The sequence below is a fragment of the Ambystoma mexicanum genome, chromosome 10, assembly GCF_040938575.1.
Source record: "Ambystoma mexicanum isolate Mex_15411 chromosome 10, UKY_AmexF1_1, whole genome shotgun sequence".
Classification (NCBI taxonomy): domain Eukaryota; kingdom Metazoa; phylum Chordata; class Amphibia; order Caudata; family Ambystomatidae; genus Ambystoma; species Ambystoma mexicanum.
Window position 1 is genome coordinate 1,132,883,243 of NC_090932.1, and position 27,337 is coordinate 1,132,910,579.

The following is a 27,337-nucleotide window of genomic DNA, read 5'->3' on the forward strand; positions in this document are numbered from 1 at the left end:
GCCCAGAGTGTGATTTGTACGAGGAGGTGGATAGATTGTTCAGCATTTGCAACTCAGTTTTAGTGACCAACAGATTTAATGGTGTAGGTGTACAGTTTGGCCTCTGGCTAATAGATTATGGGTTCCCTCTGACCAACCGGGGAAACAGTACTTTGATGGTAATTTGGGAAGGAGTCCCATAGATTATATTAGTGTATCAGTGCTGTGTTGGCCGAATATTGTATTTTAGATTTACGCATAGAAAAGAAAGTGACCATCTGCCACTCGCACTAAAAATGGAGACTGGGCCTACAACTCCAACTTGTATAAAAAAAAAACTAGCTAGGTTCACGGAGGACAGTGTAAATAAATCCAGACTGCAATGGAAACCCGAAAAGGCCACACCTATTTTTGATCGCATATCATACAATCAACACTACTATAAATAAAATCCTATATTTTTGACTAAGTGATGTGCTGGTTAGATTAAGTAGGACCTAAAAAAGGAAGGTATGACTACAAGTGTAAGAAAGCAAAAACGTACCTACTACAGGTAGTGAAGTCGAATTTATCTGACAGTAGGGTAAATAGGGCAGTGTAGGAGAGATCACATTGCACCTATGAAAAATAGGAAAAAGGAATTGGTGAATTTATCATGGCATTCTTTGTTGGAAGACTCGTGAAAACGACAGGAGGAAATCATGAATACACGATCATACCTTAAAGGTTTTGGCCAGGAAATAGCTTGTCTTCTATTGGAGGAGGACTTGGTGGCACATTTTACACAGTTAGAAGCAGATAAGCACCAGCACTTTTCTTTGCAGAACCCAATTTCATACTATATATATTGGAGTGCATCGTATTCCTTGCAGCAATACATATTGAAATCTATCTGCAAAAGCCTAGCAAAACCCCCAGACAGGACAGAGTACTATGATGATCATCCTCGGCATGACGTCACTTCTCCCCAGAGGGGAGCCCCTTTCCGTGAGGATAGGGAGGTGAGGATGCTAACCGATAGTCCCCCTAGGGGTGGTTGCATGCGAGAGGATCTCATGAGGAGGGACGTCCCTCCTGGGGATAAGAACGTGAATCTGTGACACAGCCCCTTTATCGCAAAACCTCACAGAGTATAAACACCACCCAACCCTTCCTTACCTATGGTAAAGTACAAGACGATGTGTCACTGTAATGTGTCAGACAGTCTCACTATGATAGGTACTGGGACGAAGAACAACAACGCCACCGTGAAGCATGTGTTCGACCAGCTGTTGTCAATCAAACAGATGTTACGCTGGGGCAGTCCCAGCTACTTAAGTAAACAGTAAAGAAGGACGAGGAGAGCAACCTCTGGAGAGCAACATCCAGTAGAAGTTGGTGAGCTAGGAAACAGAGCGTTCGAAGGCTGTAGCCGAAGCAGCAGTAAGGACTGACAAGAACGAAGCGAGGGACACCAGGAAAGCGTCTTGACGGTCAGCTGGGAGTCGGCAACCCTGAAGGTGAGACCCAATGTGGTGGTGATGCTTTTCTGAATTTTTGGATAGCAGCACACTTAAAATCTGGCTATTCTCCCATTCAAACAATGAAGCAATACTAACCAACCTCAAGTTCGATCTTATTATGATTTACCCCAGAGTGAAAAAGATCCCCTTGTGTAATCGTGTTATGAAATCTGTTTGCTGCTCATGCTTGGGGCAACAGCTTTACGTTTACAAAAAGGGAAATAAAAGTTATTCTGAATCTCGGAGAGGATAACAGATGGAATCTGTGGAAGTTCTAAATAATGAAAGAAATCTTGCAGGGTTCCAATCTATTTCGGTTAAAGGAATACAGCCTCACTTAACTTTCACTGTGTATAAGCGTGACTGTTTGACAATGACTAGGCTTTGTTTTGATTTACTCCCAATAAATGTATGATTTTCCTGTTGGAACAATAAAGAGTATCAAACAGATACTACAACTTTTGCCCTGACAAGATTGAGTTGGGTTTACGTTTCACACTTATCTGTCCAATACTATATAAATATACATACCAAATACCTGATGTCAATTCTGAAGCAGACGTTATAAAGTGCCTTCCCACTTTTAAACTTTTGATATCTTTGTTTTTTCTCGTTGAGTAACTATTGAGGAAAGGCAAGTGCAAATCTGATGAAGACTATGGTATCAATGTTGTTGTTTATTATACAATGACGCAATTATGCCAATTATATATTTGTATCTGTAATTTTACCAGTTTTTATACTTTTATGAATTGGTTTTTGCAATTCAAATACAATGTTATACACTGCAATAGGGAGGATTGGACGTTCCAGATGCCAAGTGAGAGTTAAAGGGGGCTGGGAGCTCAAGGAAGGTAAAGGAGGAAGATGTGGAAGTAGCTGAAGGGAGACAGATATGATCCATGAGGCTGGAGTTGGTGGGAGGGGGAGACAGAAGCAGCCAGGGTACCGTTATTGAGATTGGAGGATATGGAGAGTGGTATAAGTGGTGGGGTGGGTCTGGGGTTAGACAGAATCCCTGTGAGAGGAGGAAGGTGAGAACAGTTAGGGTGAAGAGTGGGATTGGTAAAAGCATGTTGGAGAGGGAAGCGAGGAGAGGTGTACAGCTGGGGATCTGATGGAGGACAGAGGGGGTGTTTTTACCGTCACTGGTAGGTGGGGACATTAGTGGGAGTATGCAGTATTGGCTCTTACAGGTCCAATTAGGAACACACAAGTATTACCCTTCGTCCCGCCGTGCAATCTCATGGCTACTAGTTGCCAAGAGAAACAATCACTAAAAATATTAATGCGCAAAAGGCTGGTAGTGAGCAACAGTGGTCTCAGGGAATGTGTAGCTGTCATAAGCATATGGGTACCCACACAATCCACATGGTGCCACTAGCATGTCTGTTGTCAACTAATGTTGTGCCACCAGAATCCATAAATCCTCACCAACCAGTTTATTTCGGGTTGCACTGCTATGTTGCCAAAAACAAATAGGAAGAAACGTCTAGGGACTCTGAGTGGACAGGGATATCATGCAGTAAGTAAAGAAGCGGATGATGTAATGGGTAAATAATTAATTAGAAAAACATAAGGGCTGGAGGGGAGGGACACAATAACCGAGCAGTTTGCTATAATACTCCTTTCAACGTTGTATGCATGTCTGTTATACAGGCAAATCCTGCGCAAAAACCTGAAAGCCATAGTTGTAACAGAAATCTGATCCAAAAGTTTGAAAAAGAATCCTGTGGAAGCAGTGAATGCACGTCCCTCTGGACCTCAAAGTGGAACCCTTTCCCCACTAAATTGGCTGTAATTTCACAATATAAATGTGCTCACACAATATTTCTGTTAGGTTACTGGGATTTGCAAGGTCTCCAAGTGCTTTGCCAGATCTGAAAGAGAGCGGGATGTGTTAGGTTAGTGGGTACCGTATAACTGCAAACTAGCTTTCCTGTTCCGGTCTGCAATTTATCTCAAGTTTTGCAAGCAGGTCTGTTTCTAGTAGTTCTGAATCAAGAGCATGGAGGTGTTTTGTGTCCATAGGGGACCCTCCGGTGCAAACATTGGGAGGCATTGGCCAAGGCTGTGTTGTGCGAGTTGGTTGTAGAAGTGTACTTTGTTTGAGGTCTGCTTGGAGGGGTGTTCAGTTGCCATGTGTGCGTGTACTAGTTGATATGCATATTCTGTGTTGCAATGTAGAACTTGAGCATGTTAGTGCAGGGAGCAGTCAGTCCTACCCGCACTCCAATGGTCTCAGCAGACAACATCCATTTCACATTCTCACTCTGCCAATGTGTGTGGGTGTGTATGTGTCGCTCTCAAAATGTACACTGTGTGCAACAAGAATATGGGGATTGGCAGAGAAGGGGAGGTGGAAGTCTGCGAAATTCGCTCATGACCATAAGCAAAGTGCTAAGAGTTTTCAGAGGCATAAACATTTTGATTTAGGCAATATGAGCTATGATACGATAAGTCATTTATAACGCGCCTGTACACAAGTGTTTCTAGGCGCGAAAAGATCTGGCACTCCTTTCACCTTCCTTAGCATGTTTGGCAGACTGAGAGGCATCTCACTTTAAGTTGCTCAGGCAATTGGGCTCAATGGGCCTGCTGGGACATCTTAACCCTCAAGGGCAATACCCATCGTTTAACAAACAGCATATGTCAAGTAATCGGGACAGGGACCAGAATGCCCGATTCTTTCTCCTTGATGTCTACCCCATTGTCTTCTCTAATAAGGCCCAAACTGCTTTCACGCAGCCACATGCCTAAAATGATTTCCCCCATGCCTTCCCACCCTGTGTTGGGGAAGTTCCATAAATTCGGTTTTAGGATGATGCTAAAACCTTGCTGGGGTTTCCTCTTGGGAGGTCGACGAGCAAGAGCCCGAAAGATAAAAGGTGGAGTGTGGATTCCTCCAAGTGCCCGGAGAAGCTGGGTGCACCATCCCTTGGCCTATATGGTGCGCCATGGCTTGTCACAACCATGAAGTGTAAAACATGAAGGGGGTCTATCACAATAATGGTTATTTATTCTCAAAACCATAACAGTAACAAAACCGTAAATAACACAATTTAAAAGAATCCAGATAAAAAAGAAAAAATATCTGTCCCTTTTTAAATGCACTCAACCGTTTATGCTATAAGGATTGAATTGAGTCACCCGCTAAAGATGTTAGAACTTAAAGTTACTCAATCGTAACCTTCATGGCCATTTACTTACCTTATTTTGTTCATTTGTGAGCATGCAATGTACTTTCTGTTACCAAGTATTGTTGAATTCACAAGTGATATCATATGAATGTGCTTCTCTTTATTAAATCCATTTGATTTGTTAAAATCTCATTAACTCCATTTAAATCCAACTGACTACGTCAGCCAACAGTGTGCCCTGTAGTTGTCCCCAAAATTTGGGGGACCCCTTTTTTGTAGGATATTCCCCTTCTTGTAGCCAAGATACACACAGGGCTCACCCATCTTCTCCAACTGCTTTCTCTAACTGCTTTTCTATCACCTATCCATCTCACTAAGTCTGGAAGGAAGAAATTCAAGGAGGATATCCTGGTCTCCAATCCAGGCCTTCCCATTGCTGATGCCTACATCAGTGCCTCCTCCAGACAGACTGACCAACATCCTCTTTGTCGTTACCTCTACCGGCCTATGGACCCTACATATGGTTGCAGTTCCCTCTCCTTTTTTCTCCTCACCCATTAATGATGGCACAAGATGGGGAGGTCCTTTTGGCCTCCTTCCTGTCCGCCAAAACCATCCTTAATATCTATCTAAATGGCAGCGTCATGGTGCAGGGCACTCAGCCCAACTGCATCCTCCTTGATAGGCATCTGCCGCGTCTTATCTACCTCCTCCCTTCTCCTGCTACTCCAACTACCTCTCTAGCTCCCCCGCCAACTACCGCCTCTACCTCTCCGCTGGCCCCTCTGCCGCCTGCCTCTTCTACCTCTCTGGCTGATCTGCCACTACCCTCCACCTTCGTTGCCTCCTCTCTGGCTCCCCCTCTTCCTCCTCTCTGGGCCCTATGCCCCCAAACTCCCTCCTTCCTTCGCCCCCTCTCGGGCCCCTCGCCTCTTCCACTGTGTGTACCTTTCTCCTGTACCCCTCACGGAAGACCTTCAAAAGTGGCAACCTGCTCCAGGTAGCTACTCTCAACTCTCGCTCTGCTGTCAAACACTCCTCTGACACCTCCCCGAAGACCTTGACCTAGATGTTCTCGCTCTCACTGAGACATGATTCACGGGCAGCTCGGTCACAAGTTTTGACACTCTCCTCCCTGATGGCTACAAGATCCTCTCCGACCCCAGGACCAATCGGCCCGGTGGTGGAGTGGCCCTGATCTTTCCTGAGTCTGCTCCTGTCTCTACCATTCACACCAAGGCCTACAGGCTCTCTATCTCTCCTGGCCTCTCTCTGACTTTGGCCACAGTCTACAGGCTACCTGACTAGGTTGCACTCTTCCTCTCTGAATGGGCTGATTCCATCTCCTCTCTCCTTGTCTCTACCTCTCAGCTTCTCTTCCTCAGGGATTTCAACATCCACTTGGACTCCTCGGATCCTGCTTCTGGGCTTTTCCGCAACCTATGTGACACTCTCTCCTCCCTCTCTATTCTTCCCTCAGGTGCGACACACTCAGCCAGACACACCTTGCATGTTCTCATCTCCTAAGACATCCCCCCTCTCTAACCCTCTCACTACTCCACTCTCTTAGACTGATCGCTTTCTGCTTTCCTCTCACCTGAAACTGCGTGTCCCCCTGGCAAAACCTACCCCAGCACTGCCACCTTCATTCACAATCATTCGATCTATGAAGCGAATGTCAGTTGCTGCCTTACCCTCCACTTTCTCTCCTTCCACCACCCCTGCGGCTGACTCCCACTCTGATACATTCCTCTCCAACCTTCATCTTTCTATCTCCAACGCTCTTGATATCCTTGCCCCGGTCATCAGAATCAATCTGAAACCTGCCTCAAAGTGCAACTCTTGGTATGACTCTGACCTGGCCGCTCTGAAATGCACATCCCCAGACAAACTGGCCTGCCGTCTGCTCCAAAGGCAGTACAGACTCTCCATCCTCTCCAAGATGAGGGTCCACATTCAAGCACGCGTCTCTGCAGCCTCTAACAGCTCGGCCTAACTTTTCAAAATCTGCAAGGAGCTAGCCGATCGGACTGCAGTCTCTACCTCTCCTGTACCTTCCCAGGCCCTCTGTACCCTGGCTTCTCATTTCACCATTAAAATCTAGGACATCCTGTCCTCACTTTCCTCTTCTCCTCGTCTTTCTCTACCTCTCTCTGTCCCCCTCTGAATCCCCTAACCCTACTTTTCTTCTCTCCTCTCTCTATCCTATAACACCCGATGATGTTTCGAGACAAGCCCGATCTATAAAAAGTTTCAGCTAAACAGGTGCTCCCCTGCTCCTCCAGAACCATTAAGGACAACACTGTTTCCCTCGCTCCAGCCTTGGTCGATTTCTGTAATCATTCCATTGCCACTGAATCTTTCCCCTCACTCGTCAAGCACTCCCTTGTGCACCCTCTCCTAAAATAGCCTTCTGCTGATCCTTCCTGTCCGCCAACTATTGCCCGATCTCCATCACTCATTTTCTGGTCAAGCTCCTGGAGAAGCTGGCCATCACAGCTAAATGTGTGCGATCTCCATTACCATCAGTCTGGTTTTACAGTGGTCAGAGGCACGGAAAATGCTCTCCTGAACAACTGTAAAATTATGCTCTCTAAACTTCCAGCTCTCAACACTGTCCTCATCCTCCTTGACCTTTCCTCTGCCTTTGACACAGTCAATCACGCCATCCTTATCAATCACCTCAGCGTGAGCCTTGGCATCACGGGTCAGGCTGTGGCGTAGCTGACCTCCTTCCGCTTGGACAGACCGTCCCAGGTCCAACTAGGGCCCTTTCCCTCCACCACCTCTCTTTTGACATGAGGTGTTCCCCCGGGGCTCTATCCTTTCACCCTGGCTCTTCAATGTCTATCCGGCCCCCTTGGCCCATCGGATATCTACCTTCTCCTCTTACTTTCAGTGTTATGCGGATGACACACACCTCTTTTTCAGGTTACCCGCAGCATCCCCTCTCATTCCTGACTGTCTATCCGCTATTCAGGGATGGTGCGCCTCCAACGATCTCTGCCTTAATGCCAGTAAGACAGAGATTCTTCTCATTGGGACCCCTGCTCTCTCTCTCTCTGGCCGCAGCCCTTGGGTCCCCTTCCCCTCACCCTCATGTGAGTCAAAACACCTTGGTGTTATCTTCGACTCCACTCTCTCCTTCTCCCCTTACATCACAGACCCTACCAAGAAGGCTCACTTCCAGCTGCACCGCCTCAGAGGTTATCTACCTTTCCTCACCATCCCCCAGAAACTCTCTGCCTCTTAATTTTCCTAACTCTACGCTTCACCCTCTTCAACTAATCCAGAACAGGACTGCAAGACTTATCCTTGGCCTCAAACCCAGGGACCGCATCTCTACATCTCTGAAATTTCTCCATTGGCTCCCAGTGGCTGATAGGATCAAGTTCAAGACCCTCTGCATCATCCACAAGTCTTTCTGGCACCATGGTCCTCACTATATCCAACTCTCTCTTCCTAAAAACCTTAATTCTAGAGCCTTCGCTCAGCTACCTCCAACTCGCTGCAGGGTCAGACGCTTCTCCAAGAAAAGAGTGGAGGGGTAGATATCTCTCCTCTGCAGGTGCCACCATCTGGAACGGCCTCCCTGCCCCTCTCAGACTTGAGCCGGACCACCTGAAGTTCTGGAAACTGCTCAAGACCTTCCTTTTATCCTCTTCCTTCCCTCTCCTTCTCCCTCTCCCGTGCTAATCCATCTGTCTGCTCATCCTGGCTCGTTGTGTGGCTGTCCTCAGAGTCACACAGGGTAACATGCCCCCCCATGCCCCTCAATCAGTCACCCTGCACTGCCTCCTGGTCTACCAAGCACTCCCGGTCTGGGACTGCCTATGCCGTCCTTGCACTTACTTAGTGCCCTGCTGCCCTGACTGCACTTCCCCCTTCCCTCGCAACCTCTCCCCTGCACTTCTCATTGCACTTGCATGATCTGAATGTCACAAGGCATAGTAAAATTGTTTGTCATTTCATCCCTCTGTTCCGCTCCCTTGTCTTGCCTCGAAACATGTGTAGAGGTGCGATACAAATACCAAATCATATTATATCACCATGACGTCAGCATGCCAACCCCCCTTCACCAGCAGTTACAGCCGAGTTATAAGCCTTCAGGAGCCATTGCTCCAAAAAGGCATCTTTCTACTTGGCCCAGTGCGTGCAGCCTTGGAAGGTGCTGGAATACCAAACAATAAGAGTGCTGATAAGTGAGACAGCCAGAAGCCCATAATTATACAAGGGCCAGTAATTCAAAGAACAAAGACTTCTGGCATGCTGAGGTAGCCCCGGTTTAGCTGATCTGTGCCAGTGAACATCTGCATCTCTTGGTAACCGGACCAGCTACATCAACTAGTGGACAGCTGAACAGTACAAATAACATTGAGTCACAACATATCCAACCCAGCATAATCTCCAGTGGCTTCAAAGTCAATCTACATGCATGTAGGTAATCAGCCACACCAAAAGAGGAGACTGGTTCTCCCTCAGGAGCATTTGACTTTACAAACTAGTTAAAGGTTTTGACAGCTCACGGCTGATTTCCTATAATTGTGAAGAAAGAATTATTGTCTTTGCCCCTATACTTAACATTGGGCCCTACAACTACAATTGGACCCTATCAGAGGCTTTATCCTAGTTAGACAAATAATGACCATGAGGTGCTCCTACCCTAGCTATCCAATCTAGGACCCAAGTGGTCTTCCGTTGACTTTGAACTACTGTACTGAGGGGACTCTATGTGGTATGGTCACACACCAAAGACACTGCAAGAAATCGGCTTTATCAAGTAAGCAGTTGTATCCAGCACTGCGGTTTACTTACCTGAAGAGAAGCTAAATATATTATTGTTACTAATATATTGTGTAGACTTTTCCTTATTAAATGTTGTACTAAACTGTACATTTAACAAACCCAAACTCCTTGTTATCAGTTTACACACCCAAAACGTCTCATTCTGTCCTTACATACCAAGTTCTTCACCATTTGTCCACATGCATGGTGTCCCTCATGCTGTCTGCCCAGGTGTCCAAGCTCTTAGCACTCGGCTATGTACCCCAATTTAACTCACATTATGAACATGTTGCCACGGGTGCCTCAAATGGTACGTTCATGGACACAGAGCTGTTCACACTGTTTTAATGTGTCACAATGTCCTACATGTCCATGTGTACCAAGTTTCTTACTCTGGCTGCTGTCCATGTACCCCTTAGGTTCGGACACTATAAGTAGGTGTGCTACTAAACTATAAAAATGGAAACTGTAACGGAAGAACAAATAGTAAAAGGCATTTGACCAACTTTAGGAATCCCCCAAAAATGACCATGCTCTACAGGTGCCCTAGCTGAACAGAACTCAGGATTTCAAATGGGGAGGCTCCACAAAGACTTGGATGGCTTGAGACCTGTTAATGTGAGCTAGCAGTTTTAAGGAGTGCCGATTGGGTGTATTGATGATGTTCCTGTGACTGAGAAAAACAAGGCATTGAAGTTCACTAAAGTTTCATGCATAGGGTTAACATCAGTGCCAGCGCAGGGCAGAATCATACGGAAGTCTTGTGTCTTTAAAAGACCAGTAAGGCTGGAGCAAAGTCAATGATGCTTCAGACTTGCATATTGGATAGGTTGGTATGTCTGGTACCAAATCAGAAACACCTCAAGCAAAGTCTGACATGTGATTGACTATCCCAGCCTATTCTTGAGGCAGTGTCAGACAATGGCTTCCCCGATTTCACCACAAGAAAGTAACCTGTTAATTGGGATATGCTGAATGGCTCTTTTTGTTTTGCCATGCAGGAGATCGGGGCCTGTGTAGTGAAGCGACAAATCTCAGAAGGATCTGAAGGCTGCAACCTGGGGCCAGCTTACTGGTGCCTCAGCATGGCCAACGCCATTAAATGCAAGGTAAGACTCCGCATGGAGAAACCAGGTAAAATGACCAAGACATTACGTACCAACAGGAGCAAGGGTGCCCAAGAAGCCTGTGGGCTGCTAGAGGCTGTAGTCTGTGCAACTGGGAGAACCGGAGTGCTCTAAACACGAGCATGTGAGAGACATCTTTGGGAACCTGAGCTCCAAGAGTCTGGAATTCAGGATGGGCCTGCTCACCTAAGATAGCCAGTGCACCCTACAGACTTTGTAACTCCAGGTTACCTTGTGTTCCTGGGAAAGAACGTGGAGGGAGCATATATGCTAAGAGGTGGCAGAGTACCTGAGGGAGTGGAGGCACCTGGCAGACCTTGTTAGATTTCATGCGCTTAGTGGGATGGGCTTCGAGGGAAAGACTGCATTGCCAAAGGGCTGTGCACATATGGGAGGGTGAGGGATGGGGCTTGTAAGAATATCCACCCAAAGTCTGTATTGATCCTGAGAGAGTCTGGGCATGCAAGGACAGGGAAGCCCGTGCAGCCTGTGCAGCTTGGGGGGGGGGGGTGTCTCTCCATTTAAATACCTTATCCCCATGAAACCATTGACCTCTTGTGCTTCTATCCACCCAGTGCTCTCTTCAACTAACTTAAGCCACTCATATATTTCCGTTTCCATTCCAGGAAGTCACATACTGCAAAACGCAGGTCTGGAGTTAAGTTTTGCCTTTCCTTTTTGGATGGAGAGGAATCGACAATTATAGCACCGTCAACTGCCATAATCGAAAGACGATATTCATTGCTGAAAATACCCCTTTCATATATCTACTTAATACTTTATCACTAAGAGAATCCTGATGTCACCTTTTTATTGTTATCACTTTTTTGTAGGTTGGGTGGGAAGGGACATGTGAAACAGTTCAACAATAAATGCAAGACTGCAGCCTTAATGCAGAGAGCAAATTAATCATGCAAGGGTACTTAAAGGCTATGTGTTTCAGAACTAGGAAAACAGTTATGAAATTGTTAATAAAAAATTGGAACATTCTTATGTGGACCATATCTGATGTGTGCTGTCCCACGGGAGTAGACAAAACACAACTTTAAATAAGTGAATTATGTCCATGTGTTCTAGAGGAAATCAGTGAAAGACCTTATGCATGAGAAAACTAAAATGCCTTTTTTTCACCCCAATAATCGCCCTTCCACCATGCTGAACAGGGCCGTCTTTTGCCCTTATTAGACTACAATTTGCGGTACTGGGGAGAAACAACATATGACATGTATTTTTTCTTTTACTGTCATCGGCAAAATGTATAGCTGCTACTGATCAACATACAATTTCTTTTTCAATCACGTTTGTTAAGGTACCAAAATAAAAATGTGTTTACCTTTAGTGGTCGTCTTTTCTCTCATTTGTTTTACAGTAAAAGCAGCAACATTTTGTGATGTAATCATTGCTTCATTCCCTTACTCCAGCTACCAACGCACATGCCATTAATTACTTTTATAGTGCATAGCACTACCAAGGGGCTGCCAAGCAGTGTAAAAACAGATAATAGGCTGCATACAAATGCAAAGCCATCACAAAGTCACACTACAGCACACGCACATACAGAGAAAGACCCATCCCAAATGAGATCAAAAGAAGAGGCACAAAACCGAAGGAACACACACTGTTCAAATGTATTCACTGTAAAAAATATTCTCTATAATTGAACCAACAATCTTGTGTTAACATTCAGTTTCAGATTCAAGGAATGGAAACCCCGCAGTTCCCCTCCACTATCGCGTCAGGAAACTGATATGTGCACGATACACTGGATCCATATGAACTTCCTACATATTTCTGAGGGTGGGTAGCATTCGTTTTAAACCACACTTTTGGCTTAGGATGCATGTCAGACTAAAAAAGGCATCTGTGGGATTAGAGAAACCTCACTTTTGCTGATCTCAAACACAACATGGCAAAACACAGCTGTGCGGACTGAAGAAAAGCATTTCTTGGCGGACGTGGTGCTAGATCAAACCAAGCTTGGTAGAACAGATGGTGAAAAGCTGAACTTGGTAGCACAGTACGATGCAATAACGACATCAAAAAGCTTATACAATTAGTCCAATATGAGCTTGTATTTCAAGGTGGTAAAAACAGATTGAAGATTGTGGGGGGGCAGTGCAATCTATAATCAAACATAGCAAAAGGGAGTGGAGGTTCTGGAGGACCAAAGAAAGCTTAACTTTCTGGTATATATCAGCTCTTCAAAGTATGATGGAACAGATTGCAGTTTAGGGTGTGACCAAGGATGGCTTTGCTGTGATGGAAAGTGCAACTTTGAATTAAAAGGGATCTTGAAACTTGGAGCAGGAGCATGAGCAAGTTCTGCTTTGTGGTTACAAACAAGAAGGTCCTTGTTAAGCGAAGTATTGTTTCCAGAAAATTCACTTGCGTCGAAACTGGGCATCTGTGCCATATCCTGTGTACAGTTCCCCCTCGGTTCACCTGCTTCCAGCAAACAAGAGAGGTCTTTAGATGTGACATGGAGACAACGGCAAAGGGTTGCCAATAGAGTTCTGGTCCTTTGAGACCCTTCAGAGATGGCTTTCTCTCAGTAAAGTTAGTATTGGCTGGTCTCATGCCCCCTGCTGATTGTTTTCATTATCCTCGCGTCTCTTCCATATCTACAAAGTAAAATAGAGAACACGTACGTTTTTCTTAATTGTTACAGTAAGTTTCCAAAATGGACAGATTTGTTTACTTGATTTTTCACTGATACCAGGTGCACCATTAGCACAAGGGCTTTGGACGTCATGCACAACTGAGCACCTACTTGAACACGGAGACCCACACACCACTCTGAGGTTGCACTTCCATTCTAGCTTGCAGTACTTTTACTATTCCCGTATGAAGGCTCACGTACAGCAAGGTCAGTGCAACTCACTTATGTCAGGAAAGACTCATAATTCAAGTATGTACTCGCACCTCTGCCAATGCACCTCAATCCAAACAGGAGTGTTCTTTGATATTCATATACAGACCCACGATGACAGGAGACTACGAATTGGATTTATTGGCTAGAATGCTTACATATTACCATGTGTAAGGATTCCAGTACAAAGGGAGAGCGGTAGCCAATACCAAGGATACACAACGGTGCAGAATTGACCTCCATATCCGGAGCCTCACCTGTATGTAAGCTTCAGACAGTGTGATCATCTGTGGCAAGATGTCAGTCACCTGCAGGTCTTGCAGTTCATACCATTTACCCGTACCCTAGAACCCATAAGAAAGACAAGGGGCATTACATAGTGGCATGCACGTTTCTAACATCACTGTGTGCAAACTGTTCTGTTCCGATTACACATACATGAAAGAAATGATCAGGGTGATTTTTCAGACAGACCACGGAATAGTCAGCAATATCACCAAATCATAATGCAACAAAACAATGTATTGATTTGATTAACATTTACACCAAAAAACACATATTGCACATAATTAAAATTTAAAATTTCACGTTTCTAGACAAATCGGACAAACCACAAAAAAACTCTCCAACTATTTGACTAAGTGCATCAAATTCTAAAAAACGTGTGAACCTACACATCACTAATTCACACAGGAATGAAAAAACAACACATCGAATGAATGAATTCTATAGATAGAATCACATTTCTTCAGAAAACACATTCACGTTTCCTGATACCCCTTATAACTCGGGGTATCCTATTCATCAGAATCCACAAACAATGGCCTATTGAACAACGTATACAAATGAGATTGTGAGACGAGAAATGTCAACACGCAGTGTTTCGGCCCTGCAAGCTACTCATTTGCTCTCACTAGTATGGCCTTCGTCAGGATGGGGATGTCTAATTACGATTCTCTTGGAAATTCACATCCCCTGCGTTTGCCTATGATGAAGCCCACAAACGTTTGTGGGGTAACGAGCACAGAATCACTGGGCGCCTGTTGGATTTTCTATACATGCACTAGAGAGGGAATTTGAAGACTAACCTGAAATGTATGTACAGGGTTTCCACAGAATAAGTGCAAGCTCTCACAATTGTAGCTGTAAATGATTAGTCTGGCTTCACTCTTAGGAGTGGCAATAAGGTACAGTTTAACAAACACACACACAATCCCTCAAAGGATTTCCCAACCAGGAATATTGCTGAAAAAATATGACCTGTATATAAAGACAAGCATCAATACATATCTACAGGGCAGGTTAAGTTCTTAACATTTGTTAATAATACTTCTATTATTTTTGCGTTTCTAAAATAGGCACATAACCTAGGTTAAAACACACAGTTTTACAGGAGAGTAAATTGCAAAATATATGTTAAGAGTCTTAAAAGGCTTAGAAAATATTTAAATAGTAAACAAGTTCTTTAAAAATAAAGCTACTATGGAGGGTTGGAAGGATTCAGATCCAGGGAGGACGTGCCATGTTACTTTTAATGAAAATATATGGTAAAGACCTACCTTTCCCTACTACTAAAGGGATTACCCTACCTATCTAAATCAACTAAAGGTGCTCGTCTACTGTCAGTAAGTCAAAATGTTTTAGTCCTCAGACCTAAACCTAATTCTGTCTGACCCTACCACTAATAAGAATAGCTAAAAATTATGCCAAACGAATGTCTCTCTTCTCCTAGACATATCTTCGCCTGGTGTTATTCTTCAAAGAGGCTTCCTCTTTGAAACTGTCTTAGTTGCATAATGCACAAATGTTTTTAACTTCAGAATATATCAGAGTTATCTGCTTGGATACGTTCTTAGAATCTCCTTTATGAGTTCCTGTAGCTCTTCCAATGTACTTATAGGTGTTGGACTCTCTTTAGTATCAGCTTCACGCCAATTTTCCTTGGGATACTCTATCAAACTTTTCCGTTGACTTATATACTGTTTCTCTTCTTGGATTTCAATCGGTCTTAGGTTTCATAGGGCTCTAATCCAATTATGTATTCTCCTCTCCCGGGTTCTTCGCACTGTATTGTCCATTTTTCGGCCCTGCTCCATGGACAGGGTTATTTCTTCTAGTTTTAGTCTTTTAGTCTCTGGAGGTTCCCCCTTCCTCCCAGAGAATTTGTTTCCACTTTTTGATTATTTCCCAAGCAATGCTGTTTGTCATATTGCATTTACATTTCTCTAGTACCCATTTAAATGCTTGACTTTTAAATGTGGTACTTCTGGCCTATCACTGCGGCCTCCCGCCTCTCCCATTCTCCCCAGTACCTCTTTCGTTGTAGGGGAATGTTGAAGGGCTCAGATAGCCCTCAGGTAGTCCGTTTCTCATCTGTACTGCTCGACCTATGGGTTCAACCCACTCTCTGGCACTTGGTTTCTCTGGGGCCGGCAGGAAGCGGGCAATGCTCCCAACTCCTGTGGTGTCGGTGTTGTTGGTTGGGCACTTGGCCCACCACGTTACTCTTGCGGTCATGATACCACCTTGCACAGGTTTCCGTGCGAGCAGCGATTCTCCAGTTACTCGAGTCTGGTCACTGGTGTTTCCCTCTGCCACTCCTTGTCTCTCCAGACGTTGCTGGTCCCGCGGCATTCCTCTTCTCCGCCTTCTTCAGGTGTAATCATGCAAGGGGGCTTCCCCTGCGCATCGTACGCTCTTTCCTCCTCCCAAGGATCACTCGTCCCAGTTATGTGTATGTCTCTTTTTAAAGAGACCTCTCCTTTTTCTGGATATTGCTGTTTTTGTTTCCAGCTTATTTTCAGCCAAATATAATGACAGATTAGTATGCATAGTAGACAGTCCCATATAGGTAGACAGTATTGGGTCTAGGGAGTTCCTCTTCAGATCGGGAGTCCTTGTCCCCTAAGGGGATGTCTCACCCATTGATGTCCATCTTGCCCCACCCCTTAGGTAGGGTCTTGCAGTGCAGGCTCACCTCCAGCGCATCAAAGGGGGTGGGATCCCCCTTGCGAAAAGGGGCAAACACTCTTGATTTCTTACGGTACCTGGTAAAAAGATCAGCAGAATAACTGCACATTTCATATCCCAATAAGTATTTACTAAAGTTAATCCTGAAAGTAAAACATTCTGGAAATTAGAGTAAGTTTGACTTAGTTGAAAAAAGTCAGACAAGGGGGACAAAGTCCTAGGCAGATCAGTTCAGCACCAAAATGCTAGGCATTTCTCCCATTTAAACCATGCTCATTCACAGTAGAAGGGCTATCACATTCTCGTCTAATTTTGGAAGACCCGGTGCTATACCTTACGTTAAGAAGGGTAATTCATATGTGGACCCCTGGCTCAGTGTGCCTGGTAAGACACAACTTCACCGCTCTAGTGATAGCCCAACAAGGCAGAAACACGAGTCTGCAGTTTCTGTAGGTGGCCTGTGTTACTAGGCTCTGTCTCCTTAAGAGATAGAGCGACCATGTGGGTATGATGAGGAAAGGGGCAGGTGCTAAGGGGGAGAAAGTTAGTACGCAGCTAGAAACTGAATAAAGAAGACGTTAATTCCACTCCGGTGTCGCGTCCTTATTTTAGCAGGCCATCCGGCCTAACAACTGGCGACAAGGCTGTCTCCTGCCGCCCGTAGTCTTCCTGGCAGACGGGTGATCCCACCGAGCCCTCCACAGTTCCAGCAGCCTGCTCCGTTGCGCAGTCCATGCGCATTCCAAGTCCCAGCGATCCCGCGGCACATTACCACGCTCGATCCCGAGCTGTGGGGGAAGAACTTCCCAGTCACACCAATTTGCTGCGACGCTCCTCGCTGAGTGTGCGGAACACTGCCACCCCCCACCCTACCACGCGGCAATCCGCCAGGGGTCTTTGACAGCCTTCATGCATGAGCAAGAGAAGACACGTGGAACACAGGTGGGTGCCTCCTCCTCCCTCCATTACGGACGATCCCGCCACTGCCAAGCCATGCCTCTTCCTCGTGACGGCCACTCCGGCCTGGCCAGCAGAAGGTACCTCCACCTGCCTCCTCCTTGTGACGGCCACTCCGGCTTGGCCAGCAGAAGGTACCTCCACCTCTCTCCATCTATGGCGATCCCGCCGTTTCCACAGCCATTTCTCCTCACAACACGGTTGCAACGAGCAGTCAATCATACCGGCTGACCTTCTCCACTCGACGGTTGACGCAGATCAACATACCAGCCACAAGTGAGGCACGTGTGCCGCGTGGAAAGTGCCTGCAACCCTCAGCGAACAAGTGCACAAACAAGTCCTTCCACGTTTTCCCTTCACATTTGGCAACGCGCTGAACGGCCTACGGACCAGGTGCTCCCAAGACACATTAAAGGATAGAAAACCATGGCAAAGAAGCAAAAGCTTCAGTTTGAGTAGCCACCACATCACCAGTAGAGTCATTGAAGCACCTGCATGGAACCCGTGCGCAGAACGCATATACGCCAGTTAGCCCAAAAACTGTCAAAGGAGCTCACTTTAAAGAAGACACACATACTTCAACCAGCACACGTCACAATTAGCAACCCAGAGACCCCAACCCCTGCACCTAAATCCAAATCAACACTACTGCGCATGCCGCCCCCGTTCACCATGACGCCACAAGTGGATAAAGGCCTGAGGTGGGTTGGATGGAGGACTTCAACCACTTTTTTAGAGCAGGAGGTGAGGAAATGTCACAGAATCTACAAGACCTGTTTATTAACATCGTTGGCAGTGAAATCAAGACAATCGTCGAGACGATCCCCCCCAGAAGAACAGCCAGAATTCACCTCACTGATAAATTCCCTAAACAAGAGACTCGTGATTGAACCCAATCGGGACTATGAGCGCTACATGTTCAATCAGTGTACACAGAGGGGAGAAGAAACAGTCAAATTCATCACCCGCCTGTGAGTCAAAGGCACGGATTGTCAGTTCCATGCCTTCTCACTCGACGAAGCAATAAGACTACAGTGATAGAGGGATGCTTGTCCCAAACCCTGAAGAAGCAACTACTGAAAAAGCCTCTCTCAACAGACGAAGTAAGCGAGGTGGCAAGACATTTTGAAAGAGTGGACGCACACGCTGCATCAATGGCAGGAAACCCCAGCTCCTAACATGACAAGAGCGGCTCATTCCAGCAGTTCAACCAACAAGCCAACTGCCTGGGGACAGGGGAGCTGGGCCGTACAGAGGGGCCAATCAAACAGGGCCAGACCACAAAGACAGTGTTACCGCTGCGGGATGGCATTCCCACACTCAGGGACATGTCCCGCACTCTCAAGATGCAGCAACAGTGTTAGAGAGGGACACTTCCAGTCTGTCTGCAGGGAAGGCATGCCATTTCCTACTCCACTAATATCTCCACAACCACAAAACAGAATGTACAGTCGAGCCCCTCAAAGCCCATCGTACAAACGAGACCCTACCAGCAGGGACCGAGGCGCTATATAAGAGCCGTGGAAGAGTACCACCTCGAAGACTACGCCCAAGACTATGAACCCTACGACCAAGGCCCACACCTCGAGGACGAATACGACAGACCCCTGCAAGTGCATCAGGGACACAATGTACACCAACAATTTGGACCCTCATATGGAGGAGACAACTACGATCAATACTTCCAAGACGAGTATGTCAATCTCATCCTGGATGACAGGGAAGCTAGAGAGGCGCCCAGGATAGCTGTCAACATTGGCAATAGACAATTCTGTTTCCTGGTCGACTCTGGCGCCACTGTCAACATTATGGGCGAAAAAAAGTTCCTACAAATCCCAGAGAGACGGATGCTGGCCAAAACCAATTCAAAGATTTTCCAATGGGGTGCAAACCTCCCCCTCCACTCCATAGGACACTTCAAGCGCCAACTCATGCACAATGAACTTACTGTAACCACCATCATACATGAAATCTGGAGCCCAACAAAAGGGTGATGCCTGCTGAGCTACCATACTGCATCCTGCCTGGACTCATCGATATCCATTTCCATGAAGACGATGTAATCCAGGCAGTTGCACCACCAGGCGACAAGAAAGAATGTATGCACGATAAGTGTCAACCCCGTGTCACAGATTCCCATCACAAAAGACGATCCTGAAGAAATTCCCATTCCTTTGCATGGGGTTGGGAAAACAAGAGGACCTTCCATTAAACTGCATATCGACAACATGGTCTGGCCCGTTCCCCAGCATCCCAGGAGGGTGGGGTTCCACTTGCAAGAGGCAGTCTCGAGAGAACTCATTCAGCTGATCAACAAAGGCATCATTGAGCCGGCGATGGGACAACCCCTGGGTTTCGCCTCTGGTGATCGTGCACAAGGAAGGTTGACGTCTGAGACTATGTGTAGACATGAGGATGGCTAACACCGCCATTCAAAAAGAACGGCACCCGGGCCCAAGAATCGAAGACTTGATTGTCAAGCTCAACAAGGCTGTGATGTTCTCAAAATTGGACCTCAATCAAGGGTACCACCAGATGGAACTACACCCTGAGTCGAGCGGCATAACCACCTTTGCCACCCTGACAGCCTATTTTGATACAGACGCCTTAACTTTGGCATTTCGTTGGCTGCTGACATTTTTCAGGAGGCTTTTAGACAAGTGGTCAGACCAATCCAGGGAACAAAACTATAGCAATATCATCCTTGTTTTCGGCAAGTCCCGAGAGGACCACCACACTGCACTACAGGCGATGTGCACAGCAGTCCAAGAAGCAGGACTGATGCTCAACATCGAAAAGTGCTGTTTCAGCAAGACGAAATTAAAATTCTTTGGACACATCTTTTCTGCTGATGGAATGATACCGTACCACGACAAGGTCAGCACCATTTTAAACCTCCAAGAACTGACGTCCGTTCCTTTCTGGGGACTGCAGGCTACTGCGCTCGCTATATTCCCCACTACGTGTCCATTATGGAACCATTATGAAGCTTGTTGCAAAAAGACACCATATTCACCTGTTCAGCTGTGTGCCTAGAGGCATTCAACACCATCAAAACAGCTCTGGCGGAAGCCCGTCGCCTGGCCTACTTCGACCCTGACTGGCACACAGAAATTATAGTGGATGCAAGCTTGTGGGGCTAGGAGCAATACTGGCATAGACAAGGGGCCCTGATACGCACCCCAGGCACATTGTCGTCTACGCGAGCAGACCTCTGGCCGCCCCGGAATCTGCATACTCGCAAGGAGAAAAACGCAGAAAAAAAAAAAAAAAAAGAGCCTGGCAGCAGTATCGGTCCATCAACATTTTCATAACTTTATCAGAGGGAAGAAATTCACACTCATCACAGACCATTAGGTTCTGCTATCCTTGTTCGGGAACCCATATACCAAGATGCCTCCCAGAATAGAGCGCTGGAGCATCAGACTACAGATATATGACTATGATATTATCCACAGGCCTGGGGGTAACGACAACCCAGCGGACTACCTGTCAGCCCACCAGACAGGTACGCCTATATCCAGAGAAGGTGATACAGAATATATCAACTATGTGGCCTCCAATGTACTCCCACCAGCGATCTCACTCGAGATGGTCGCTGCAGCATCTGCCACAGACCCGTCCATGGCGTTAGCAATCAGTCTAACAGGAAACAAGTGGAAAGACTACCGACGTGCTGTTTTGAACCACCCAGGGGTGTGCAGAGAAGAGATGGACAGGCTTGCAAGGTTACACAAAGAACTAGCTGTCAAGGACCAATCCGATTTGCTGAGAGGATGCCGGCTAGTCATTCATGCGACGCTCAGGGCAGAGGTGATCAAGACAGCCCATGAGGGGCATAGGGGTGCCAACAACACGAAACAGCTGAGGTGCCATGTGTGGTTTCCTTTCCTAGACCCAATGGTTGACCGATGGGTGAAGAACTGCTTAGCATGTCAACTCACAGTGAAGGCAGAGGGCCCCAGTCCCACTGCAACCAACGCACATCCCAAACAAGCCGTGGGATAGAGTAGCGTTGACTTTTATGGACCCATGGAATCTGGAGGGTATCTCCCGATTGACGAATATTCACGGTTCCCCATAGTCAAGAAAATGGCTGCATTTGCCCACGTAGCAGCGACATTCGACTAAGTACTGAGTGAATTGGGCTTCCCAAGGACAATAAAATCTGACAATGGACCCCCATTCAATGGTCACAAGTTTGCATCCTTCAGAAACATATGTGATTTACCCATCAGAAGATTACCGCTAGGTGGCCACAAGCCAATGGAATGGTTTATGTCCTTCATTAAGAAGACAATGCAGAGAGCTCGCATTGAGTGCGCTAACCCACATCAAGCGATATGCTGGCTATCACCAAACTACCGGAACACCCCCCACAAAGCCACCAACCAGGCGCCGTATCGAGAGACATCCAATGACCCAGCAAGAAGGAGATCCTGAAGTCATAAGAAGGGACACAGAGGAAAGAGAAGGCGCGGGCAGACACAGACTTGAGGAGAAGGGCAATGGCCAAGGACTTCCAAGTGGGCGATGAAGTTCTGGTGCAGCAGGCAAGCACCAAGAAGACTGACTCCCGGTTCGCACAGAGGCCGCTCAATATCGTGGCCATTAAGGGCACCATGGTGACAGCCCAGAATGCAGACAAAGAAGTCACAAGGAACAGTTGCAATGTAAGCACCTTGTTAAGAGCGAAGATAAAAGGCCTCCACCCCCCAAGCCTGATCCAGAGCCACGGTAGCCCAGAGATGACCTGTGGATTACCCCAGGATAAACTCACCACGGGGGTGGCAGAGCCAGTGGTAGCAACAGGACCACCCGTGGGTGGCGAGAGGAGTGAAAGACCCCACTGCATCATCAGAAGACCACCTCGTATGGTGGAAGAATGCTAAATCGGACGTCAGGACATTTGTCCGGGGGTGATGTTACTAGGCTCTGTCTCCTTAAGAGATAGAGCGACCACGTGGATATGAGGAGGAAAGGGGGAGGAGCAAAGGGGGAGAAAGTTAGTACGTAGTTAGAAACCGAATAAAGAAGACATTACATTCCACTCCAGTGTTGCGTCCTTATTTTAGTAGGCCATCCAGCCTAACAGCCTGGTTCAGAAGAGATTTGCAAAGCATTTAGATGCTGGACCAATCTTGTGGGTGGGACTTGACTGATAACTTAACAAGCTTTACTTACACACACACACACACACACACACACACACACACACACACACACACACACGCGCGCGCGCGTCCAATACATCTACTGCAGTTGAATCTTTTCTTTAAAACCTATGGTTTTGTTTCTTCAATATACCCTCACAATTTTTTAATCTGTTTGGCTTGTTCCCTCATAAATAAGCAAAATCGATGCAAATGCAACAAGAAGTAAATGCAGGAAATGTAAAGACAGGTCACCAATCGCACAGATGCCTTCAGACTACCAGCAATACATATTCCGGGTGAGACAACATACAGAGGGGGAATAATTGAGGTGTTCTGGAAGCCCCCCCACCTAGGTTACGAAAGTGATTACTACTATAAGGGCATCACATTACAATTAGAATTTCAAAAAGCCAGACATTTTTTAGGACTACTAAATTTAGCAATAGGAGAGCCCAAATGGACTTCCAGACCGAACACTGCCAAAACCTTTATTGGTGGGTCCCTGTGTGTGCGCAATTGAAGGTTTGGGTCAGACCTTAACCCCAGTTTAAGGATTTCAGCCAACACTTGTTAGGGAGATTTATAATTTTTGTGCTTCATCCCCTCTCCTAGTGAAATCCCCAGCACTTGCTGGATTTCTGGAACCTTTTTCCACTCATTCATTCCTATTTGCTGTGACTTTTGGAACTCTGTTCTCTGTGCTGAACACTAGGAGACTTCTGACCCATTTGCAGTGCAACGTCTTGCAGAGGCCGAATCCATCCAAGTCTTTGCTGAGCTCCAGGCGAACCTCCAGACACAATTCGACTCATCCAAGTCTCCTCACCAGAGTGCAGGACTCCAGGAATCGAAAAAGATTGAACAGGCAAATCATGATCTTCGCCGGTGCTGCAGAAAAGGTGCCAAAACTGCAGACTGACCAGAGAAGTGTAAGAAATCTGTGCCAGAGGTCCTCTCTCTCGAGACTGCAGACGAGACATCCCGTTCATTGTCCTGCCTTTTGTCACCAGACTAAGGAATCCGGAGACTGGGTCGATCGCTGCTGCATAGAGGAGAATACCGGCCACACACATTTCTTCTAACCTAAGGTACTGAGGGGTGGAAAGGCATTGCGTACCTTGATCCAAGAAGTCGCTCCAATGCTTTGGAGTACACGAAGAGGCGTCCAGGGTGTCCACTCTGACCCAAGCTGCCAGCTTGTGTCCGTTTTACGAGTCCTGTAACGAACAAGTTACTTACCTGTAACTGTTGTTCTCCAGCATGGGTCTGGCATGGATTCACATGCTCATGAATATTCCCCGTCGTCAGGCTGGGAATCCTCAGTAAAGAAAAAATCAGTTTCAGTTTTGTTTCTGAACTGTCTTTCTACTACTAACTAATCACTGGTCTCTGAGTCATACTTCCTCCAGCCAATGACTGCCCTCTACCTAAGCCCCTCCTCTGGAAGCCATCTTCAGATTTGGTAGCACGTAAAGTGGCAGTAGGACCAAGAGAAGAGCCGCAGAGGGGTTGGAGGGAGGGTTTGCATGTGAATCCATGCCAGACCCAAGCCGGAGAACAACAGTTACAGGTAAGTAACTTGTTCCTTCTCCAGCATGGGGTCTGGCATGGATTAACATGCTCATGAATACAAGAATACATAGCAGTACACACATGCACAACCACAGGAGATGGCAAGGCTCAACATTAATCATTTCAACAACTCAACATTAAGAATCTCTTATCGGCTCACCTTCAATCAAACAGGTTGCGCAGCACTGCCTGGCCGACTCTGGACTCGTCCCTGGAATCCCGGTCGACGCAGTAGAATCTCGTGAAGGTGTGCGTCGACCTCCACATAGCAGCCCTGCAGATGTCCAGCAGGGGCACACCAGACAGGAACGCCATAGTAGCAGCGATCGCTCTGGTTGAATGGGCTCTCGAACGGCCTGGCAACGGTCGGTTTGCCAACAGGTGACAGTGCATGATGCACCCGGTGAGCCATCTGGAAATGGAAGCCTTCGAGAGGGCCTTCCCTTGTTTCACAGGTCCAAAGTTCACAAACAGCTGTGATGTCTTCCGAAAACTCTTTGTGCGGTCCACATAGAACTTCAGCGCTCTAGCCACACCCAGCGAGTGCAAAGTCCTCTCCGCGACATAGGAGACAGGAAGAAAATAGGTAACGCCAAGGGCTCGTTGAGATGGAAATCCGACGGTACCTTGGGCATGAAGGAGGGGTGCGTCCTCAGCACTACCGTCCTCTCGTGGAATGTCAGATATGGAGAGGGCCTGGATCTTTCCCACTCGTCATGCAGAGGTGATGGCCACAAGAAGCGCTGTTTTCCACGATAGGAACTTTAACGGTGCCGAATGCAGAGGCTCGAATGGTGGGCCCATGAGACTGGTCAGAACCACGTTGAGCTCCCATGCCGGGGCTGGAGCATTCACCAGCGGGAACGAGCGGAACAATCCTTTCATGAACTCCTTCACCAGGCGGTGAGACCACAGCGACGACTGCCCCGGAGTTCTGGTGTAGCGGGAGATAACGCCAGATGGATCTTGATGGAGGCATGTGCCAGCCCCACCTTCGCCAGCGAAAGCAAGTACGGCAGCACATGAGGGGCCGTAATCCGTAGAGGGTTGATCTTCTTTGTACGGCACCAGAAAGTGAACCTCTTCCATTTATGTCCATAGCACTTAAGATTCGAGGACCCCTTGGCCTTTGCAAGGACCTCCTTGCAGTCCGCTGGGATATCGTAGCCTCCGAACTCTAGTGCTGCAGGAGCCAGGCTTGCAGGTTCAGCGATCCTTGGTCATGATGTAGGATGGCGCCTCCTTCCCTGGCGAGAAGATCCGTGTCCGTTGACAGTTTGACTGGGGGGACGCTGACAAGTCCAGAAGGTCCGGGAACCATATCTGCCTCTGCCACGCCGGTGCAACGAGGATCATCCTCCACCGGGACCGTCTAAGTTTACTGACAGTCGCAGAAGCAACGGCAAAGGTGGGAACGCATACAGGAACTTTCGATGCCTTTTGTGTATTGGGATGTGGAAGTAGGCATCCTCTGTTAGGGAGAATTCTCTTCTATTGCTAATTTCCCTTACCTATAGAGTCCCCCAGCAGCTTTGCTGGATTTGAGGGGTTTAATTTTTTCTCCTGCTAAGAGCGAGACCCTTTTTTCCCACTCTTAGGCAGATTGCTAGTGTGTGTTTTAGGCTATCTTGTGTGCTTATGGTCCATGGGGTTTTTTCTCATCCCCATTGGAATCATCTTTTTCATGTGTGGTACACAGCACCCTCTGTGCCGTACCACAGGGGTGTCGTAGCGACCCCCAAACATAGACTCCATACCCTGGGACTGACTACCGTCTCCCAAGGCTAATGAACAAAACCAGTATAACCCATCTTACTATGGAGGTACTGGGAAGGGTTAATAGTTTTTCCCTGGTGTTCATTTTCGAGGGGGTACCATACAGTCCCTCTGTCAAAAATTTCTGGCTGGTGGCTACTACCAAAAATATTCAACCACAAATATTTTCCTATGGGATTTTCCCATTGTTCGAGGCTACCACTTTTACTGACAGCCTCTAACATACCGCGGGTTTATTTTAATATTAACTTTACTCCGGTAGGTTTTTATTGCCAGAACTTTGATTTAATTTCTTTCTCGTGTCTTAGGACCTGAGACTATAGATAGTCCTAACCCAGGTCGGGGATCCTTTGTTCGTCCTTTTGGCGGGCTTCTGCACAGAAGCCCTCCTTTCGGCGCCACAGAGTCTGGGGTAGACAGGATGTGTGGGAGGGGGAATAGGCACCCTGGACAGCGTTTCCTACGCAACCCAAGTTGCACTCTGCCCTGATAGGCTGGGGGGTTCTCCCGCCAGGAGAGCCACCCCACTGTGTGAGTGACAGCTAGGCTGTATGAATGGGGGTCTTGCTGCATCAAACGCAGGGTCCTGAGGACTGGTGGACAAGATGTCGCCAATGGAACTAAGAAGCTGAAGAGGAGAGAAGGCAAAGACATCTGCAACGACTGAAACACCGGTGAAGCCCTGCTGCAGATCCTCACCACTTTTCTCCAACGACTCGAGAAGTCTTCTTCCCTTGAGCTGGTGGGGCCAACCAGTTCACCAATCGCCTTCCTGGACCTGCCTTGGTCGAATCGCCAGTGCCAAGCACTAGGAGACTGGATAGCCAGGCACCAGTCCACTCGGACCACGATAAAAAAGGAGCGTACCTTTTATTTCGTTTGGCAGCACCGCGGCTGGTTTCATCCCTGGGCAGTGCAACTCCAACCTTCCTCCATGACGAGAGCCTCTCTTCCTCTGCTGGATCTCCCGAACTGCAGGAACTACCGCCACAGCAGGAGCCTCTTCTACTTTTAAGGTACATTGTTCTGCTAGGCCTCCCTTTACATTGGGTACTGCTAAAGGTGTTTTAAATCCTTTACCTACCTTCTGGGTTGGCCGCCCCTATCATCTAACATTGTCTTTCACCTTCTGCAACCACCTTTTCAAATCGTTTAACAAAGACTTTACTGCAGCTACAAGAACATTTTGCTCTTGGGCACTTTGCCCTGTACCACTGACTCTGGCACAGACCTATTGACTCTGGCTAAATCTGTTACAAATGCCTTCTCTAGATTGCTTCTCACCTAGAAATGTGTTGGAACACTTAACTCTTATAACCACCTTTTCCTTCCCACTTTTTAAACTTGTGAAGTGCCATTTTCAACTCAGTATTATACATGCTAAAGTACTGCCTTGCCTGACTTGTTCTCAATCTTCTTTGGAAGTGTTGCTGGTGTGTTTAAGAATATATTCCTGTATAACTTGGCCTTTCCCTCCCTTTTGAGAAATTGATAGAGTCCCATT

General features: G+C 46.9%; 2 protein-coding genes across 2 annotated transcripts in view; one reads left to right on the forward strand and one right to left on the reverse strand.

Moving 5' to 3' along the window:
- SFTPB (surfactant protein B) overlaps positions 1–11,871 on the forward strand; it is a 114,500-nt gene extending 102,629 nt beyond the window's left edge. Inside the window, exons 10-11 of the mRNA XM_069619033.1 lie at positions 10,408–10,515; positions 11,160–11,871. Coding sequence (XP_069475134.1) covers positions 10,408–10,515; positions 11,160–11,195 — 144 coding nt within the window. The 3' untranslated portion in view covers positions 11,196–11,871. The remainder of the gene's footprint in view (positions 1–10,407; positions 10,516–11,159) is intronic.
- Positions 11,872–12,143: 272 nt separating this feature from the next.
- The window catches only part of USP39 (ubiquitin specific peptidase 39), a 660,051-nt gene continuing 644,857 nt past the window's right edge, over positions 12,144–27,337 (reverse strand). The window contains exons 12-13 of the mRNA XM_069619032.1: positions 13,660–13,746; positions 12,144–13,154 (exon numbers count right to left, since the gene is read on the reverse strand). Of these exons, the coding sequence (XP_069475133.1) occupies positions 13,107–13,154; positions 13,660–13,746 (135 nt within the window). The 3' untranslated portion in view covers positions 12,144–13,106. The remainder of the gene's footprint in view (positions 13,155–13,659; positions 13,747–27,337) is intronic.